Source organism: Scardinius erythrophthalmus, assembly GCF_964197995.2.
Source record: "Scardinius erythrophthalmus genome assembly, chromosome: 19".
In the NCBI taxonomy this organism is placed as follows: Eukaryota; Metazoa; Chordata; class Actinopteri; order Cypriniformes; family Leuciscidae; genus Scardinius; species Scardinius erythrophthalmus.
Window position 1 is genome coordinate 13022404 of NC_138239.1, and position 20547 is coordinate 13042950.

The 20547-nt window shown below is 37.6% G+C and overlaps 2 protein-coding genes across 4 annotated transcripts in view; both read left to right on the forward strand.

Annotated features, from left to right (window-relative positions):
* The window catches only part of itsn2b (intersectin 2b), a 29244-nt gene extending 11545 nt beyond the window's left edge, over positions 1–17699 (forward strand). For 2 of the 3 annotated variants that reach the window (XM_081394368.1, XM_081394369.1), the window contains exons 8-39: positions 471–613; positions 1339–1402; positions 1968–2105; positions 2234–2337; positions 2759–3021; positions 3152–3301; positions 3443–3583; positions 3763–3850; positions 4154–4293; positions 5738–5874; positions 5966–6723; positions 6823–6947; positions 7165–7322; positions 7772–7862; positions 7954–8150; positions 8437–8480; positions 8760–8926; positions 9011–9056; positions 9149–9270; positions 9515–9611; positions 9696–9890; positions 12364–12485; positions 13001–13107; positions 13184–13367; positions 13538–13636; positions 13751–13918; positions 14631–14843; positions 14988–15109; positions 15392–15474; positions 15936–16019; positions 16132–16305; positions 16440–17699. In XM_081394368.1, coding sequence (XP_081250494.1) covers positions 471–613; positions 1339–1402; positions 1968–2105; positions 2234–2337; positions 2759–3021; positions 3152–3301; positions 3443–3583; positions 3763–3850; positions 4154–4293; positions 5738–5874; positions 5966–6723; positions 6823–6947; positions 7165–7322; positions 7772–7862; positions 7954–8150; positions 8437–8480; positions 8760–8926; positions 9011–9056; positions 9149–9270; positions 9515–9611; positions 9696–9890; positions 12364–12485; positions 13001–13107; positions 13184–13367; positions 13538–13636; positions 13751–13918; positions 14631–14843; positions 14988–15109; positions 15392–15474; positions 15936–16019; positions 16132–16305; positions 16440–16597 — 4882 coding nt within the window. In that variant the 3' untranslated portion in view covers positions 16598–17699. The remainder of the gene's footprint in view (positions 1–470; positions 614–1338; positions 1403–1967; positions 2106–2233; positions 2338–2758; positions 3022–3151; positions 3302–3442; positions 3584–3762; positions 3851–4153; positions 4294–5737; positions 5875–5965; positions 6724–6822; positions 6948–7164; positions 7323–7771; positions 7863–7953; positions 8151–8436; positions 8481–8759; positions 8927–9010; positions 9057–9148; positions 9271–9514; positions 9612–9695; positions 9891–12363; positions 12486–13000; positions 13108–13183; positions 13368–13537; positions 13637–13750; positions 13919–14630; positions 14844–14987; positions 15110–15391; positions 15475–15935; positions 16020–16131; positions 16306–16439) is intronic. The other variant, XM_081394370.1, reaches the window with a different exon arrangement.
* A 749-nt stretch (positions 17700–18448) lies between these two features.
* pfn4 (profilin family member 4) lies at positions 18449–20445 on the forward strand (the record flags this gene model as incomplete). The annotated part of the gene is made up of 4 exons (XM_081394328.1): positions 18449–18562; positions 18684–18818; positions 20226–20331; positions 20417–20445. 4 exons carry the CDS (start codon positions 18449–18451, stop codon positions 20443–20445), a joined length of 384 nt encoding a protein of 127 aa, XP_081250454.1.
* Positions 20446–20547: the final 102 nt, after the last annotated feature.

The window sequence follows — 20547 nt, forward strand, 5'->3', positions numbered from 1 at the left end:
GAGAGAGAGAGAGTGTGTGTTCGCGAGTGTGTGACTGTGAGTGTGTGAGTGAGAGAGCATGTGTGTGTGACTGTGTGTGCGCGAGAGTGAGTGTGTGAGTGAGAGAGCATGTGTGTGTGACTGTGTGTGTGCGCGAGAGTGAGTGTGTGAGTGAGAGAGCGTGTGTGTGTGTGTGTGTGTGAGAGTGATTGCGTGTAGGCTATGTGAGTGAGCGTGTGTATGTGCGAGTGAATGAGTGTGTGAGACGGCTCGCGATGACTGGTCGGAAAACAACGTGTAGTCTGACATGTTTCTTGTCCACGACATAACAAGATTTTTAGGAGTCAAAATCGTGTAATCTGACACAGTGACTATCGTAACAGACAAAAAAATCGTGTAATCTGAACCAGGCATTAAGTCTATTTATAATCCATTTAATGTGCATATAAAACTCTCTGCACACAAAGTGACTTGTGTACTTATGTCTACAGCTCAAACTCTTCCCCCTCCTTATCGTTGGCCAGCAACTCTCCTAAGGGCGGCCCTTCTGATTGGGCCGTCCCACAGGCATCACGGCTCAAATACAGGCAGCAGTTTAACAGCCTGGACAAGCAAATGATCGGTTATCTAACAGGTACTTCATTGTAAATGATTTTCAAAGAATCATCAAATCAATAATGGGTTGATTTGATGATTTGCCAGAAGAATTGCCAAAGGGGTAGTTCAGCTAGTACTAAATTACTGTAGATTCTCTTAATGATGCCTGGCTACAAAACATTTGAAATGCCACTGTGATTACTGTAATAATCTGATGAATTTACCTGATGTAGAGACTTCAGCTGAAGGCTACGGTAATAGTGCTGTAAGATGACAATCCACACACACCCATGTGGCTCATAGGCATAGCAGATGAGTGTATCACTTGCATACCTCATAACAAAGACACATCTACTAGAGAATTTCAGGAATGAGGAAGTGGGTAAAGCATGACTTAGTGGGGTCGTTTTCACAAGTTTATGGCATCAAGTTTAATCCCACTGCCTATATCTCAGGGGCAAGCTGTTTTGTTACACGTCATTTATGAAGAGAGCTAATTTTATTCAATGTGTGTGAAGAGTTTCTAGATGTGGAAACGTTTAAGTGCATTCCAGTGTTGTCACATTAAGGATATCGATCAGCTAGACAGACCAGTTACGTTAGTACAGCAACAGCATCAACTAGCTGGTTGTAAAAAAACAACTATAAAAAAGACAGTTTCTTAAACAGCAAATAGAAAGGGATTTGTTTAAGTTAAGCAGAGACGTATGTCTATGAATATGGTAATTAAGATATTCTTTCTTTTTAATCTTTTTTCTGCAGGTCCTCAAGTTAGAACTGCAATGGCTACAACATTGCTTACTCAGACTCAGCTAGCTGCCATCTGGTAGGTGTTTTCATTCCCCAGTATTTCCGTGAAGCATTTTTTATTAATCTTACTTTGAATCATTGGAATATTTTTTTTTTTTTTTTTGCCCTATGTTCAAGAGTTGTTGCATGCAATATAAGCATGTGACATGCAATTTTTTGACAGGCCTAATATTATGAAACATGTGAAAGGTGGGTTTAAAAGTCCACTTTTGAAAAAGCTTTTATTGTTTTCTAATTTATAGTTTTTTTTGTTTGTTTTTTACAGATGATATTGTCAGCATAATTTTTTTTGTTGAAAAATTCATTTAAAAGTTAACACATTTCAGATTGTCTAAATATTTAGTACATGCCCTTTTGATTTAATGACATGTTTTGTGTGTGTGTGTGTGTGTGTGTGTGTGTGTGTGTGTGTGTGTGTGTGTGTGTGTGTGTGTGTGTGTGTGTGTGTGTGTGTGTGTGTGTGTGTGTGTGTGTGTGTGTGTGTGTGTGTGTGTGTGTGTGTGTGTGTGTGTGTGTGTGTGTGTGTGTGTGTGTGTGTGTGTGTGTGTGTGTGTGTGTGTGTGTGTTGTTTTTTTTGTCAGGAATCTGGCTGATGTGGATAAGGATGGCAAACTGAAGGCTGATGAGTTTATTCTTGCCATGCATCTGGTAGACATGGCAAAAATGGGACAGGCGCTGCCTATGGCACTTCCTTCAGACTTGGTGCCCCCATCACTGAGGTACCGCTGAAAAGATTGTAATCTGCTATTGGCTGAAAACTTTATTATATACAAAACTTTGGTCATGAATGCATGAATTACTTAAGTTGTTTTAACAATGTTCTTTCTCCATACATATGAACCTTTAGGGGGAAGCTAGGTGACTCTCTGAATGGAACCACTCCCTCGATTTATGCAACTCTGGCTGAGGACCTCTATGAATCTGAGCCTCCACAGAAATCAAGGAACAATTGTACGGCTTTACACCACACCCATTATTACATAATACAAAAATAAATGACTCGCTTATTTTACAAAAAATCCTCCCGCTTTTACACATTGTATTTCAAAACAGACTTCTTGTCTTCTAATTAGGCACACCAATTGTATAATATTGTTTGATTAGTTTAAATTTCCTAAATATTGAATTATGCTCATTATTGGGTGTGATTTACATCCTACTTACTTTAAGCATGTAATAGCCCTCCCTTCCTACCTGCATATTTTTTAGACACTTAACCCACAATAAAATGTACAAATATCATTATTAATTACCAAAAAAAGAGGCGTATGTTTTGTTTATAAACACTATATAAATGCCATATATCTGGAAAATTGTTGCTTGAACATTCCAGTTCACTTTAATAATTTAAATGTGTGTTCTGTGTATTTAGTGACTTTTGAAGATAAGTTTAAGAAAAATATGGAGATGGGAAATGCTGAGCTGGAGAAGCGCCGACTGGCCCTGCTGGAGCAGCAGCGCAGGGAGGAGGAGAGGAGGGCACAGAAGGCCAGAGAGGAGCAAGAGAGGAGAGAGAGGGAGGCACGAGAGCTCGAGCTGAAGAGGAAGAGGGAGGAGGAGCTCAGACTGGAGCGACAGAGAGAGTTGGAGAGACAGAGGGAGGAGGAGAGACTCAGAGAGCTGGAGAGGAAGGAGGTGAGCGGGCGACCCTGTGAAAATGTGTCAGGTTCAGACCAAATGTACATTTCTCAAATATGTTTCAGTAATCTACAGAAATAAAAAAACACAGAGTTTTTACTGACCACTACTATGATGGTCCTCACAGGCAGCCAAGAAGGAGCTGGAGCGTCAACGACAGATTGAGTGGGAGAAGAGGAGAAAGCAGGAGCTCCAAAACCAGAAGAGCGAGGAGCAGGAGGAGATCATCAAGCTCCGGGCTAAGAAAAGGAGTCTGGAGATGGAGCTGGAGGCTGTGGTGAGGCTTTAGGGATGAGATTTTACTGTGATGAGATTCTACTGTGCACAATTACTGAATAATTCCTTGTTTTTAAAATGGAAAATGGACAGAATGCTTGATGAAGAGATTTCCGTCCCTTTTTCTTTTTTTTTCTTTTAGGGCAACAAGCAGAAACAAATCTCTGACAAGCTCCGAGATGCTCAAGGCAAAAAGAGAATCCATAAAAACGAGCTGGAAATGATCAACCAGAAAAGAGACTCCTGCATCACTGAAATCAACACTCTGCAGAAACAGTTAGAGGTCAGACTGCTGCATCCATACCAGCACACACTCTTCATAAATTAATTTCTCTATTTATTCATTTACTCTAAAATCTTTATTGATTATTAATATAACTCAATTTTAGAAGTAGGCTGCCTCAGAAGAGCATAGCGGTAATCATTACAACTTACTTTTTTATTTTTTTTCTCCACCCCCAGGAATTTAAGAGAAAGTTGGGACAGTCAACCACAGAACAGCTAAAACTCAGTGACAGACTCCGCAGCCTGAGTCTTAACAACCTCCCTAGTAAGATACATTAGCCAATCATATGTTTGTTCTGATTTTTTTGTTTTTTCAATCATTGCTATTTAAAAAAAAATAATAATAATTGTGATACAAGCATCTGGAATTGTGTAAGATAAAAATTACTTGCAGTGAGCATGAATGATGTTGAATTGTTTAATATATATATATATATATATATATATATATATATATATATATATATATATATATAAATATATATATAAACCTGTTTTCCCCTGTAATTATAAGGGCATCAACAATTTGTTTAAAATGTTTCTGCTGTTTTTTTCCTCCATGTTGCAGCTGCAACAGTAAAGATTTTACAGAGGAATATGGAAGAGAAGGATCTTACCTGTCGAAAGCTTAAAGAACAGCTTAATACTTTGGAGAATGAGACTGCAGTAAAATTAGCAGACATGGATCAGTATAAGAAAGAAATCCAGGTAATCTATTAATATCACTCAGCCATGATTAACACATTCATGTGAACCAATCAGACCTGAACAAAACTGATTAAACCACAGGAGATTTTAACTTGACAAAATATATAATTCCCCAGCTTTAGCGATTTAGCATTTCTATAGTCAGTGCTAACAGCAAATAGACTGCTACTGATGACACTAATGCAAATAACCCCTATGCTTTTGTCCCTGTGTCTTTATCACTAGCTGTAGAGCTTTTCTGTCTGTCTGTCTACTTGTCTGTCTCTCCCTGGCTTTCGCTGCAGTTTGAGGAAATGGATGACTGCATGCTTAAAGGCCTGCTCTCTTTACTGAGTTGCCTCAGCAATCTCTTCTTCCTTCTGAAGGTTGCACATCTCTTTTTCCCTCCTCCTGCTCATTCCTACTGTAGCAGCTTCACCTTTAGATCATTACTAATGGTTCTTTACTTCACAAATGATTAGGCATGTATTGCAGTCAATATACATTTCCATTTGTAAAGTGTTTTACTTCCATGTTGCGACTCATTTCTTAGTGAAACAGAAATAATATATTTGGGTTTTTATACATCAGAATCAAACTGAATAGAAACATGTTATATGATTAACAATGTTTTCTGTCAATGTGATCTTGGTTATATTGGAAGTCATTTCAGAGGTAGAGAAATATTTTGATGAATTGTGTACATTAGGACTAGTAATATTTTTAAAAAAGTGTCAGTTTGTCATTTTATTATCATTGAGATACTACTTTATAGATTTTGTTAATATTTAGCTTTTTGCATTTGTGTTTGTTTTTACATTTTATTTCTGTTTTTATTTTGTTGTAGTAATTTAGTTTTTGTCTTTTTTATTCGTTTTTTATTTTTTAAATGTTTGTATAGTTTTTATTAATTTGATTTCAGTTTTACTTATTTTATTACATTAAAAGTTAAACTAAATGAGAATGAGAAATATTTCCTTGACAACTAGCTGAAATAAGTTACTCTTTTATATTTATTTTATTTTAGTTAACTGAATACATGTCAAATCCCCCTTCAATTGTAACATACTTCTGATTGAAACAGGATATTTAAAAATTTAATTGGCAATTTGAATTGGAAAAAAATTGAATTGGAACATGAAAATTAGAAATTGCGTACCAGAATGGAGCCAGACATGTATGCAAGTGCCTAAATAACTATTTGGCTATTGGTTAATATTATTTTATCGTCTAAATGACGTTAGCAAAAAGGGAATGTAATTTCAGACGAAAACCATCTTGTTTTTATTATAGGTTATGAATACAAAAAATATGCTAATGTGTACCAATAAATGAAACCTGGTACCAGTGTTAAGTTGGGTAAATTTTGATTTCATTCTAACTTTAAGAACTTTTTGGCTCTCTGTTACACGAATTGTGTCTGAATTGAGTTCAGTGTGTCATAATCTTGTGGTTTGTTTATCAGGACCTCCGAGAGAGCCAGAGGATGCAAGAGTCTGCTTTGGAAAAACTTCGCAACATTAAGGAAGAAAAGATTCGAGAGCTAAAGAAACGCAAGCAGGAGGAACTGGAAAAGAAGAGGAGAGAAGAGGAAGAGCAGAAGTAAGAAATTCTTTCCCATGGTACACTCACACTTACAGAGCCTTTTAAAAGCATTCAGGATTTCACAGGCAAAATTTCTTTCCTAATGCAGACGCATCAAACTGGAGAAGGAGCGGCAGTGGCAGGAGAAACTGCGGCGAGATGAGGAGGAGAAACAGAGGAAATTACAGGAGGAGAGAGATGCCAAACTTCGTGAGGAGGAGGAGAGGGAGAGACAAGCTCGTTTACAGGCTGCTAAAGAACAAGCTGAACGAGAGCGCAAGGCCCGGGAGGAGGAGGAAGAAAGGAGAGAACAAGAGAGACAGAGATTTGAGGAGAAAAGGAGGCAGGAGGAAGAGGAGGACCGCAGGCGGCGAGATGAAGAAAGGAGGAAACTGGAGGAGGAGAGGAGAAAACTGGAGGAAGAAAGAAAAAAACTGGAGGAGGAGAGAAGACGGCAGGAAGAGTTGAGATTGGAGGAGGAGGAGAGGAAGCGCGAGGAGCGGAAAAGGGCAGAGGAGGAGCGGAAGATGAAAGAGGAGGAGAGACGAGAAGAGGAAAGAAGAAGGGAACGTGAGGAGGAGGAGAGGAGGCGACATCGTGCACAGGAGGCTGCCATGAGAGATGCAGAGGAGAGGAAGAGACTAGAAGAAGAGAGAAAGAGAAAAGAGGAAGACCGGAAAAGGCAGGAAGAGGAGGACAGGAGGCGTCGGGAGGAGGAGCAAAAGAAACAGGATGAGGAGAGGAAGAGGAAACAGCAGGAGGAAGAGGCCGCAGCTGCGAGGCTGAGAGACGACGAACAGAACAAGAAGACCACTGTCAAATCAGACATTGTTGCTGCTCTTCTGCGTGGCCTGGAGGAGAGGAAGGGTAAGAAAAAAAAAAGTGTACCATGAGTTTTAAAATCAACTAGCGTGGCTAGTCGAGTCATCTCTGATGTGATTGGAATGAATGTCCTCGTGATTTCAGGCAGCAAACATCCTCTTGGCACACAGCACAGAAGATCAGCAGCATTGACGACATGTAAAGCCCTCTACCCCTTCACTGCCAGAAACGATGATGAGCTCTCCTTTGAAAGCGATGACCTAATTGAGGTCAGTTTGACAGAAGAAATTATTACTTATTTATTTATTTTATGTGTGTTTAAGTGCATTGGTTAAAGGGTGTGGTAAAGTGCTTGCAGGAGAGGTGTGTCTTCAGCTGCTCCTTGAATGTATGGTCTCAGCAGTTTGGGTGGAGGTTGCTTTGAAACTGCTTGATGTTCACAGCATAAGAGTTAGAGTTTGTTCAGCAGGACTTGTGTTTGTTTAGGTGGATGAGAGCTTAGAGCGAGAGCAGGGCTGGCTGTACGGCAGTCGGCAAGGGAAGATGGGCTGGTTCCCTGAGAGCTATGTGGAGAAGCAGGCCAAATCTGAGGCTCCGGTCGTGGCCAAACAAGCCCTGAAGCCACAGGTCTCCATTTCTGTCAGGTGCGGTCTCCAATCTGAATACCTCACATTGTTCAAATGCTTAATTTACTGTAGCACAATCACAGACTTTTCCCAATGTACACTCACAGACAAAGTTCATGTGCCTACAGAACCATCACAGAAAACATTCACAGCTACAAACTGCATGTCTTTCATATGAAAGAGGCAAAATTCAGTTGTTGTACAAGACCTGTTCACACCAAGTCTGAAAGTATAAAATATTACCAAACAATTTTTCACAAAGCCATATTTTTGCTATTTTGATTAAAATAGATTTTTTTTTCTATTCTGATTTTTTTGCCAAAAAAAAAAAACCTAATTAAAAAAACATCAGTTTTAAATAAGTACTTTGTGTGAAATATTTCATAGAGGTGCACTGTTTAATTTCAAAGTCTTGTTGAGCATGACAGTAGAACATGTGGAATTTTCTAAAACGCCTTCTTCACCAGTAAACTGAGTGACGGACAGAGTGGATCGCGGCTGAACTCCGCTTTCACCCCAACCCATGCCACAGGCTCTGCCTCTTCCAACCATGGACAGGTATGCAGGATTCCTTGAGAATTACCACATAGTGTTTATGTAAGGTACAACTTCCTTGTGGAATGCAATGACATTTGCTGTGTGTTTTCAGGTGGTGGGGAATGTGCAAGCTCAGGCTCTGTGCTCTTGGACTGCAAAGACGGACAGCCATCTCAACTTCTCCAAAAATGATGTGATCACAGTTCTGGAGCAGCAGGAGAACTGGTGGCTGGGAGAACTCAGTGGGGTTAAGGGGTGGTTCCCCAAAACCTATGTTACAGTGCTGAGCGGCAGTGACGCACAAGCAGAGTAAATACACACACCAATCTAAAGTGGTTGTGATGTTGCTACTTTTTTTTTTTTTTGACATAATAGATGGGTGTGTAGCTGTGAGTGTTACGTGTACTTTGTCTGTGGAAAGTGTCAATGTGCATGTTGTTTTCAAACATTGCATAATAAAACTCACAAGTGTCCTGAGGTGCCAGTCTCACTGCAAAGACACTAATTCAGATGTTTTTCGCTTTCACTGTTTGACACTGAAACCCTATTTGATAATCTTTTTTGGTTCTTGATGGGTTTTTTTTTTCGTCTATAGTTCTACTGATGGATCTGATTCAGCAGATGGGTCCAACTATGAAGGTAAGAATTTTTTCCCCCCAAAAGAATAGCATTAATTTGAAAATTATTTATCTAGTAATTCGTTTTTAATGTGGCTAAACATTTCTTGTGGGCAGCCCAAATATTCATTTCCTGAGAGAGTGTGTGAGAGAGTGTGTGAGAGCGCGTGTATATTCATTTCTAGTATGTTTTGTGTCTGTTATGCCTGTGAATGTGGACATATTATATATATGGACATCAGCATTGTCCTTCAGTTCTGAGTTTCTGTGAACCATGTTTGTATGTTGATCCCGTCATCAGAATACGTGGCGCTGTACACTTACGAGAGCCCCGAGCCTGGAGACCTGACCTTCACTGAGGGAGACACCGTCCTGGTATCAGAGAGAGAAGGGGAGTGGTGGAGAGGCAGCATCGGAGACAGATCAGGAGTCTTCCCCTCCAATTACGTCAAGCCAAAGGAGACTGATGTAATTTAATCTTTATGTTTAGGGACACTGGCATTTATACATGTTGTTTGTTGTGATAGAACTTTTATTTTATTTTCTCATTAGACTTCAAGTCTCTCTGGTAAACCTGGAATGCTGCTGAAGAAACCAGGTGAGTAACAGTGTAACGTTCTATGACAGCATTAAAATCATAGTAATTCATTTATAGTGATCTAAACCTATAGCATGCTATTTTGTTTGTAGAAGTGGCACAGGTGACCACTGCACACACTGCTGCGGGAGCAGAGCAGTTAAATCTTTCTCCAGGCCAGCTAATCCTCATCCTCACCAAGAACCCCTCTGGCTGGTGGCTCGGGGAACTGCAGGTGAGTGAGCTGTTTATGCACAAAGACTTTAAATGAGTCATTTTCCACAATTTTTGAAATCCACTTACGTTAATCAAGGTACTAAAATCGCAGTTTAAGTCATTTTATAGACATCTGAAATTTATTTCAATGATATGTCCCCAACTGGATAATTGTCATTTTTTTTCCCATGTATTTTGCAAACAAAATAATAAAAAAAAGACATTGATAGACAGATAGCTGAAAATTGTCTCTGTCTCTTCAGGCCAGGGGGAAGAAGCGTCAGAAGGGCTGGTTCCCTGCTTCGCATGTCAAGCTCCTGGGCTCAAACAGCGGCAAATCTACACCTGCATCTGCTGCTAGTGAGAAACAGCACAAATTTCCAGGGTTGATTTATTTCTTTGTGTATCTCTCCTTATAGCTCTGTCTGTCCTTCCTCTCTCTAGTCGGCCAAGTCATCGCCATATACGACTACACCGCAGCGAACGAGGACGAGCTAAGCTTCTCGAAGTGTCAAATTATCAATGTGCTGGACAAAAGCGATCCTGACTGGTGGAAAGGAGAACTCAATGGGGTCACAGGCTTGATTCCTACCAACTATGTGAAATTGACCACCTCAGAATCTGACCCCAGTCAGCAGTGTAAGTAGAGACCCATAAACAGACTTAACTTTAGTTCTGTTTTTGAATTATTATGCAAGCTTTTGATTGCCTTTACGTTTCTTTTGAAAGTTAACTTGGGTTCAGATTATTAAAAAAATATATATTGTTGCAGTTTATGCTGCTTGTATTGTATTTATGACAGTGTATTGCAGTTTTATTTTATTTTTATTACAATGACATTTTTAACCACTTAATAATTTAGTGTAATTATCAATGCCTAGTGTTATTTTATGGTGCCTTTTTGGTTCATTTTATTTTTGGGGGTTATAGTAGAAAGTATTTTTTCCAGTCATTTACAGGTGGACATGTAGTATCTAATGTTAGATTTTTCTTTTCCCTTCTACAAAATTAGCTTCATTTCATTTGTCACACATTCTTTTCCCCTTTTTCCTTCTCATTTGTGTCCTCCTCTGTAGGGTGGTAACACCTTTCCCTCCCTTCGCCCATGAGAGACCCACTATCCCCCTCTCACAGTGGAGGTGGTCCTGCTGAAACCACCATTTACTCACCCAATCACCCTCCTTTATCTCTCCTTACCCATCTCATTTGTTTAAACTAAAATAAGGATTCTCATTCAATTGACTGGTAGTCTGGACCAATCCTAACCTATTAGTAGAGGGATAGTGAGTTTTTCTGTGGTGTTCATTTTTTTTAATTTTCTTAAATTTTAATTTGCTTTAAAGTTTCTTATGTGTGGCAGCTTAATTTATAAGATGGGACTTCACAGTAAAACTGTTGCACCTCAGTCATTTTAAGGGATGTTACAGTGTTGAACTGCCTCTGTATGTCATCGCATTCAAACTTATGTTACACTTTGCATACATTTTCTGGTTATTATACATCTTTTAACTTGGTATTATTGATCTCTGGCTATTGAAGGCACTTTGACATTTTAAAGAACAAAGAACTGTCACTTTTTTGAGGCAGTTTCACCTCGAATCTTTAGATGGTTTCCACTCTTTTTCTTCAATTTTGTTTGTATTTAGTTTGTTTGAAATCAATGTAAAAGCTAAGACAACTTGTATTACTGTCTGTGATGTATTTAGTGGTATAGATTATAGTTATGCTGCTGCTGCTGCTATTTTAAGCAAAATGCTTTCGCCTTAGGTGGTATTGTTACATATTTACTGCGTTTTATGCCTTGTTTGTGCATGAATCGCTTCTGTATAAACAGATTTGTTAATATTATACGGGAAGCTATGCAAGTAGTGGTAAAACTGTGGACGAATGTTTGCCTTAATATCATTTTATTGGATGTTGTTAATAATCATTCAAATATCTCAAATACTTTGGGTTTTGTACTTATTTGATTTGAAGAAATCTAGACATTAAAGTCATTTGAAAAAAATAAACGTCGTCCCTTTTAATTTTTGTAATATAAGAGTTCAGTGCCAATGTAAAAAAAAAAAAAATCACTTCCAGATACACATTTAAAAAACAAAACAAAAACAACATAGCCCATAAATATTCCAACTTGTATCATCTATAGTAAAATATAGACATGTATTGATCTTATTTTTTTATCATTATTAATAGTTAATTAAAAAATTATGTAAATAAATGTTAATGTCACCATGAAATCAAAATAGACAATTTATGGAATTTTGCACTTTGTTATAAATGATTTTTCCGTGCACATTATTATTATTATGATTATTATTTAGTTCATGTGCCCTCCATAATCTTTAATCCAAATAACTTCCTCTTGAAATCTCTCTTCTCTGCTTCTCTCTGATGATGCGAGGGCAGGACAACCTGTCACTCACATGAGATCACTGCAATAGCAAACCACAACCATTCAATGATCCAATCGATGGAAAAATCAAGTCCTGCCCTACATTTTTCTTTCTTGTTCGAGAAGCCATTTCACTCAGATATACGTCACAATAGGGAAGAAATGACTATTTTTATGTAGACTTAAATAAATGATCACCAAATTAAAAGTTTTAAGGAAACATAAAAGAAACTGGCTATATTATCTCATATGAAACCCCCTCCATGAATTTCTGGGGACTTACTGACAGAATTAATCTGGCTAATCTTCACTGCCATCTAGTTATGGTTATCCTGCTGTTGTATTATGGGTGTAAACAGAATGAATAATCCTGCATGCTTGCAATATTCATCACAGTAAATGAGCAGGTTTACTAAGAACAGCTCAAGAAAATGAGTGATCATTCAGGGGGTAAACTGCTGTTTTTGCGGCTATGGGATGTGAATGATGAAGACACCATGGATGGTCAAACGGACAGACCACCAGCAGGTAAGGATTCACTCGGGAGCAGTTTGGAGTGTCACTAATACACTGCGACTGACATTATTCTTCTTGGTTTTGAGTGTGTTTGGAGTAAGACTGTTGAAGGATCTCATGGAGCCTCCAATTTGTGTGTGTTTTGTTGTGTTTATGGGCTTCATGTGTCTGGGTGAGTTCACCTGTACGGTTTTCTTGTAGGGTGTGCTGACCAGACCACTTGGGATTCAACGAGCCCGCAGGAGAGGAAACGGCAAGGTTACATCCATGAGCTCATTGAAACTGAAGAGAAATACATAGAAGACCTACAGCTGGTCCTAGAGGTACACAATCACAATCGTCTATTTTACATTCACATTTTATTCAAAGCAACTTCAAAATATCAAAAAGAGTTAACCAAAATGATCCAAAGCTTTATTTAACAAATATATGAATAATAATAATAATTTTTTTTTTTTATAATTTATTTAGTATATTTTTAAGGAAAATCTATACTTGTTTATTTATTTTATTTATTAATTAGATTAATATGAATAATATTAAGCATTTTCTGCAGTTCATTGTCTTTCATTATGACTTATGATTGTTTTTAAGTAAAAAAAAACAAGTAATAATAAAGTATAATAATTAATAATAGTGTTAAAGTATTATACAATAATTAGGTTTATTAAATAATTATTTAAAATGATTTAATAAGAATTATTTAAATACATTTCTTTTTATGACTGTAAAAGCACTCAACAGTGCTTTTTTGTGTCATATTTGATTAAATAGTTGATAGTTGATGATGATAAAATGATATTTACTTCCTTGTCCTTACTTCCTTGTCTCTTTTAAGGTCTTCTACAAGCCCATGTCTGAATCAGGCCGTCTCACTGAGGCTGAAATGAACATGATATTTGTCAACTGGAGGGAGCTTATCCAGTGCAGCTCCAAGATGCACAAGTATGTGAGGTTAACTTCAAAATATTTTTTCTTTTTCCAGTGTGCAGCGTATCATGCATGATGTGTGTATTGGCAGGGCCCTGAAGGCAAGGAAAAATTCCGGAGGAGACAAAATGCCTGTTCACATGATCGGGGACATCTTGGCCTCTGAGCTGTCACACATGCAGGCCTACATCCGCTTCTGCAGCTGCCAGCTGAATGGTGCCGCGCTGCTGCAACAGAGAACCGACCAGGAGCCAGACTTCAAAACTTTCCTTAAGGTAGCCACACATACTTCACTTGCAATGGCTAAAAAGGCAAATGTTAAAATGCACATTAAATATCCTGAAAAGCTTCATTTAAAAACTTAATTTAGATTTCCCAGAGGTTAATTTGAGTCTTTTGTTAAAAAATGTACCTAGTTAATATGACTATTTAATATTTTTTTCAGAAAATTGCAACAGACTACCGTTGTAAAGGAATGCCTTTGTCCAGCTTTTTACTCAAACCTATGCAACGAATCACTCGCTACCCTCTCCATATTAAAAATGTGAGTACTGTGAAAATAACGTTTTATTTTTCTACATCTCTCATCTTAGATATTGATAGTGAAAGCAAATGAATAGTGTGTTTTTAACCAATATGTGTGTATTTGTGTGTCCAGATGTTGGAAAGTACTCCAGACACTCATGTGGACTATATTCAGCTGCTAGAGGCTTTGGAGAAGGCAGAGCTGCTGTGCTCTCAGGTGAACGAGGGCGTCAGGGAGAAGGAGAACTCCGACAGGCTGGAGTGGATCCAATCCCATGTGCAGTGTGAAGGCATCATAGAGGTCAGAAAGCACGCTGTTTAGTCATGTGACATTAGAATTGGTTTCTATACCATCTTTTTTTCTGATACAAGAAGTCACAAGATCGATCATAGGCTGACGTCTGAATATACACTACCGTTCAAAAGTTTGGGGTCGGTACAATTTTTTTATGTTTTTGAGGATGTCTCTAATGCCCAGCAAGGCTGATTTTATTTGTACAGTACAAAAAGTAATATTGTGAATTATTACTACAATTTAAAATAACTGTTTTCTGTTTTAGTATGTTTTAAAATGAAATTTATTCCTCTGATGCAAAGATGAACTTTCAGGAGCCGTTACCCCGGTCTTCAGTGTCACATGATGCATCAGAAATAATTCTAATATGCTGATTTGGTGCTCAAGAAACGCTAATTATTTTTATCTATGTTGAAAACAGTTTTGCTAATTAATATTTAAGTATAGTATTAAAATAAAATAAAAGTATTAAATAAAATAGAATTTTTGTAACATTGTCAATCTCTTTACCCTCACTTTTAATCATTTTATATCATCCTTTCTGAATAAATCATTTCTTTGAAAATATTATAATAATCTTACTGACCCCAAACCTTTGAATGGTAGTGTAAAATATTCTGAGGGCTGATTGGCTGAAAGACTTTGCCTTAGATTTTCATATATAATGCTTTGAAGGTAGAAGTAGATTTCTTACTTTTCTTTTATGTCACTTGTCTAGAATCTGACCTTCAACTCTCTAACCAACTGCCTGGGTCCTCGTAAATTGCTGCACAGCGGGAAGGTGTTTAAGACCAAGAGCAATAAGGAGTTACACGCCTTTCTGTTCAACGACTTTCTGCTGTTTACTCAAGCTGTCAGGCAGTTCACTTCCTCAGGAACGGACAAGCTCTTCAGCCCCAAATCCAACACCCAGTACAAGATGTATAAGACGGTAGGGTTCCACTCCTCCCTACAGAGTAGTATTCTTTTTATTGTCACTCTCTGCGACCCACTCAAAGCGGACTTGTGACCCACTTTTGGGTTTCAACCCACCATTTCAGAAACACTGGTTTAATGTGTATATTTGTGTTCCCAGCCTGTGTTCCTCAATGAAGTTCTGGTGAAGCTTCCGTCAGATCCGTCCAGTGATGATCCCGTCTTCCACATTTCCCACATAGATCGCGTGTACACACTGAAGACCGAGAACATTAACGAGAGGTCAGTTTCAGCGATCACTCTTTTTATCAGCCTTATCAGCAAGCCACTATTTACTGCATACATGGGATGTTTTATGAACCGTTCATGGAATGTTGTTATCGGCACACTGTACGAGAAGTGGGGGGAAAAAACAACCACCTATCTCGCTACTGAAATTACACTGCAAGAGTAACTGACAGAATTTTAATGCAAATTATTGGATATGCTTCTAGGAAACTATACATGCATATATAGTTTTCATTATGCCACAAAATGTTTAACATCTGCCCAATATCCTGCTAGGACTGCATGGGTTCAGAAGATCAAAACGGCATCAGAAGGATTCCTTGAGACGGAGAAGAAAAAACGGGAAAAGGCCTATCAGTGTAAAAACAATTTTTGGGAACATTAAATATGACTATTCGCTTAATACTTACACAACCGTCCAAAGGTTTGGGTAAAGTTATGTTTTTTAAGGAAATAAATAATGATGCAATAAATTGATCAAAAGTGACAGTAAAGACAATAAAATCAGCGTATTAGAAGGATTTCTGTTGGAAAGTAATGGCTGCTGAAAATTCGGCTTTGCCTTCAGAAGAATAAATTACATTTTAAGATATAATAAATATAAATGTTCTTTTAAATTATATTATTTTTTTCACAATATTACTTTTTTTTTTACTGTGTAAATAAATGCAACCTTGGTGAGCATGAGACTTCTTTCAAAAACACTAAAGAAACCTCACTGACCTCAAATTTTTGAACGGTAGTGTATGTCATGGTCTTTAAAATGTAAACAATAATTACTACAGGTTGCCCAAGTTCATGTTTTTATACTTTTTTACAGCTCGATCAATGAAGGCAAGTGGAATTGGCCGCCTGCTTGTCACCATCTTGGAGGCAACGGAGCTAAAATCCTCCAAACCAAATGGTGATTTCATTAAAAAAAAAAAATGCAATATCTTCCCAATAAATGCATTAATGTTCCATAACATCTTATAGTATATTAGTAATTTTTGTATTTGTTTTTTTTTTTTTTTTAGGAAAGAGTAATTCATATTGTGAAGTGACCATGGGTTCTCAAGGCTTCACTTCCCGAACCATCAATGACACTTCCAACCCCAAGTGGAACTTCAATTGTCAGTTTCACATTAAAGATCTGTATCAAGATGTCCTTTGCATTACGATATATGAGAGGGAGCAGTTTTTACCAGATGGTCAGTATAAAAATAGAAAGTATAAGACTGTTTCTAAATTGAATTAGTCTTAAACAGATCTCTCTTAATATTTTAACATGTATAATTACTTTCCCTAAACTGTCATTGTTCCATTTGTCTTTCTCCCTCTATAGATTTCTTAGGTCGCACTGAGGTTCCTGTAGCCACTATTAAGAAAGAGCTTGAGAATAAAGGTCCGTCCACCAGGAGGCTGCTGCTTCACGAAGTTCCCACTGGAGAGGTTTGGGTTCGGCTTGACCTGCAACTGTTTGACCACAAAGCCCCCAAATGACGAGAGAAAATAACCCTTCAAAACGGCATTTCAAGCACAGCGTCTCACCACTAACTCGAAATCTTCAAGACTTACCTTTGCCTTAAGATGTTCTCTACTTCTGTGGAACATACTAATGAATATGTGATGATGGGGAAGACAAGTTACCCTTCACAACTTTGCCAAGTTTCGCTTTTTATCAAGTGACATAGGAATGAATAGGAAAATTTGGGATTTTTTTTTTTTTGTTTGTTTATTTAGTTTGTTTTATTGCCTAAATAATAATTTACCACTGGATGCAGAGATATCTCAGGACCTATATTTTGCTTCAAATATACTGTCTTTTATTGCTGTATTGAAAGCTATATTTGTTATAATCGTAATTTGCCTAGATATAAAGTTAATGAGAACTTTTTTTTAAACTTGAATTTTCTCATCAGGAACACTTAACCAAGTGGTGTTGTTTTAATTCATTATCTGTCTGCCTTACCTGCCAATTCTTCCATTTAACTTCACCGTTATAGAATTAATTTGCACCAGAAAATTTATCCTCTTTAAAATCTTATAAAAGCTTATTTGTCTGTGTAACAAGAAAAGAACTTATTTTGCAGAGCTTACTAGTTTTTAATATACGAAGGTACACATGAGGTGATTAACAAGGGATGATTGGTTAAAGTTCTAATAACTGTTGATTTTTGTGTGCTTGACTGAGTTTTATTTATGTTAATTTATGCGTCTTGGACTATCTGCACATTTTACGCTGCCCAGTATATCTGGATTGCCATAAAGCATTCAGATTAGGTCTTAATATTGTATATTTTTGCTGAGTTGAAGTAGTATGAATGTTCACTCACAAGACTGAGTCACTGAGTTTGTCTTTTAGGTTTATTTGTTTTAGTTTTAAATATACATGTAATAAAGTTTGTTGAATATTCTGTAAATGTTTTTTTTTTTTTCACTCTTTTTTCACACTTTTTTTTCCCTTTATCTCTTTCTAGGTTTTGTTCTTCATTGTAGCCAAGTATTCGTTTTGGAGGGGAAAAGCTCTAGTATTGTATTGTACGAAAGGCTTCTAAGCACAAATATGCAAAAAAAAAAAAAAAAAAAATCAGTTTTCAGATGCAAATAAAAATAATTAAAAAAATGTTGTAAAGAATACTGGGTGATATTGTGTTCAAAACAGATGAAATATTTTACACCAAAGCACTTTTCCTCTTCGGTCCCCCTACATGTCGGAAGCGGAATTGTCCATTACTGCTGTCGTAAATAGTTTAGCCTACCGCAGCCTACCGTCGCGCGCACGCTATTTGTTTATCCAGCACCGGCTTTGGAAATAACGATGTCCGCAGACAAGGTAGGGTATGTTGCATGATTTCATGAAAGTATTATGTATTGCGACATCAGAAACGGCTATTATTTATATAGGCTCCACCTGTCGGCTATAGTAACGCTTGCCGTAAAGCAAGTCAGATTTGTAGTTTCTTTTGTCTTTTTGGAACTACAGATCAGCAACCCTATCCAAGGTGCTTCTCCTTCTCATCGGTGAAACTTGCATAGTGCGGTTATAGCCGGGTCGCAAAGCGAATGCAGAAGTGCCGTTCACCCTTTTACGAGTTGACGAACCACTGAAACGATTTTGGAAACATTATTTTCAGGTACAAAATAATCTTTGCTGTTGCTTCAAGAGCATTTAGTTTTTTTACTTTATAAAATACATATTCAAACGCCCACTTATGAATATTAATTAGGGAACGCATATGTTTCTTGGTAACCTTGGAGCTTCAGTCAGACGGTTGTTAAGGGCGACCTAACCTCTGAGTTTTAGACATCCAACAACATTTTGAGTAACGTTACTGTTGAACTAAGTTGAATATGAACCCATTTCCAAAGTTATTAGAAGAGGGTCTCATTAACACGAAACATGTAGAGGGTGCAGTGATATTTGTGGCTAAAACAGGCGACGTAACGGCTGCGTCCAATTTAACAGTAAGTTTACTGCAAGTCTGGGCATTCCTTACAGATAAACATGTTATTTTAAGTTTTATCTTTAATATTTGTTCAGGACAAATTGTCCATTTAGTTGAATCAGTTTAATGTCTTCAAACAGGTCTGTCCAGAACAAACACAGATGTTGATAGACTCGTTCAAACACTTGGATGTAACGAGGCAGAGAGGACTCAACTTCAGGAACAAGTTCTACACCTGCGTGCGTGCTGACAAACACTCGATATATACAAAATGTGTAAGTAACACACTATATATGTTTAATTAAACCTGCTCAAAATATACAAAACAAGTACATTTAAAATAACACATTTTTGTTTGCTGTCTCCGGACAGTAACAACTCCAGTTTCACAATTCTTTACTTTACAACCCTCAAAAAACATGAAAGTAACTTTAATTTGGAAATTAAAAAGTTTTAATATCTTGAGGTAGGGTTGGCAAAAATAATATATATTAATACTTTTTGTTAAACTGGTTAAAAGTCTTTTCACATCCTGAGTGCAATCAATAATAGAAGTGGTCTAAATATTAAAACATATCTTCTGTGGAAGTCTCAAGACCAAAACATTTTCGTCCAATCATTGCATTCGGTCTGAATACTATGTCCTGTCAGCATGTATTTCCATACCTCCGCCCATACCTCTGCTCAAGCAGACATCACGTCATCAGCGCCTGCTATGCAGAGTTGTAGACAAGACCATCCCGAATGCCACAAGCCGCCTTTTACAGTTCCTCCTGAGGCTACGTCTACATTAAACCAGAAACATTTGAAAATGGTGTTTTTATTTCAAAACGCTCTGTCCACATTAGCGTTTCCAAGCGTTTTCCATAAGTTTCTCATCCACACTAAAATGTCGGAAAATGCTCAATTCACCTTACTGCGCATGTGGAAAACCTCATAAAAGCTCAGTAAGTGAGATGATACAGAAGGAACAAGACAATCAAATTCTCATGTTATTTTTCTGGCAGGATCATTTTATTTAGCAAAATATCTCACCATTCACTGATGCGTCCAGGTCGCACTCAGTCAACATTATATGTTTAGTCTAAAAAAAACGCAACTGCTCTCATGTTTTGCCGCAGGACAGCAATTGCGAGTAAATTTGTGATATGAAGAGGGTACAAAGTAACATATCTTTAGCGACAGGGTGAAAGTGATTAGGACATTACAGGTGCAATAGCGGTATAAACACATATCTATCGGTTCAATATGCGTCACATGATTAAACATGCGGTATTGTTTTCAAATGCCTCAGTTTTCACAGTCCAAGCTACAACGCGAAAACAGCGTTTTAAATCTTGTTTTAACGCAAGCTTATACTGCGTTCACGCCATGTTGTCAGCAAAATTAAGAGATGGCAACCCGTGACGTTCTGCCTGGAACTGTTCACGTCCTCAGACTGCTCACTCATGTCGTTTAGAGGAGGCATGGCTTTTGGGAGCGCTCTGAAGAAAGGGTGGAATCGGATGCTTTCAAAGCTAGCTTGCTATTGCTAGCTTCTCCAAAATTACCTACCCTACCTTTAATAAATCCAGAGAAAAAAACAAAAAAAAAACATGCATATGTTATTGACCCTGTTGAAGTGCAGATGAATTGTATATAACCACATCATCACTTTTTCATTCAGATTTTTCTTTGTTTAGGAAGGACATGGCCTGATATTGGTGAGAACTGCGCTGTATGTGATTGTTGCCACGTACTCACAGAGCATGTATCCAAGTATCTGCGTGGAAGCAGTTGAGAAACTAGGTAAGCTAAAACTCCAACCAAAAGTTCAAGTAACTTTTCTGCTTTGGTTGAATGTTTTTGATCATAGTTTCTGTGTGTATTTTAGCCAAGTATCTGAGTGAAAAGGGAAAATGAAGCTCATCGTATCAGATCTGAAGAGGTGAAGAAGCTGTTCAGTGTGATTGTAGTAGTACTGACGAGAAACTATAAACTGTACTCAATCCGTTAGCTACAGGA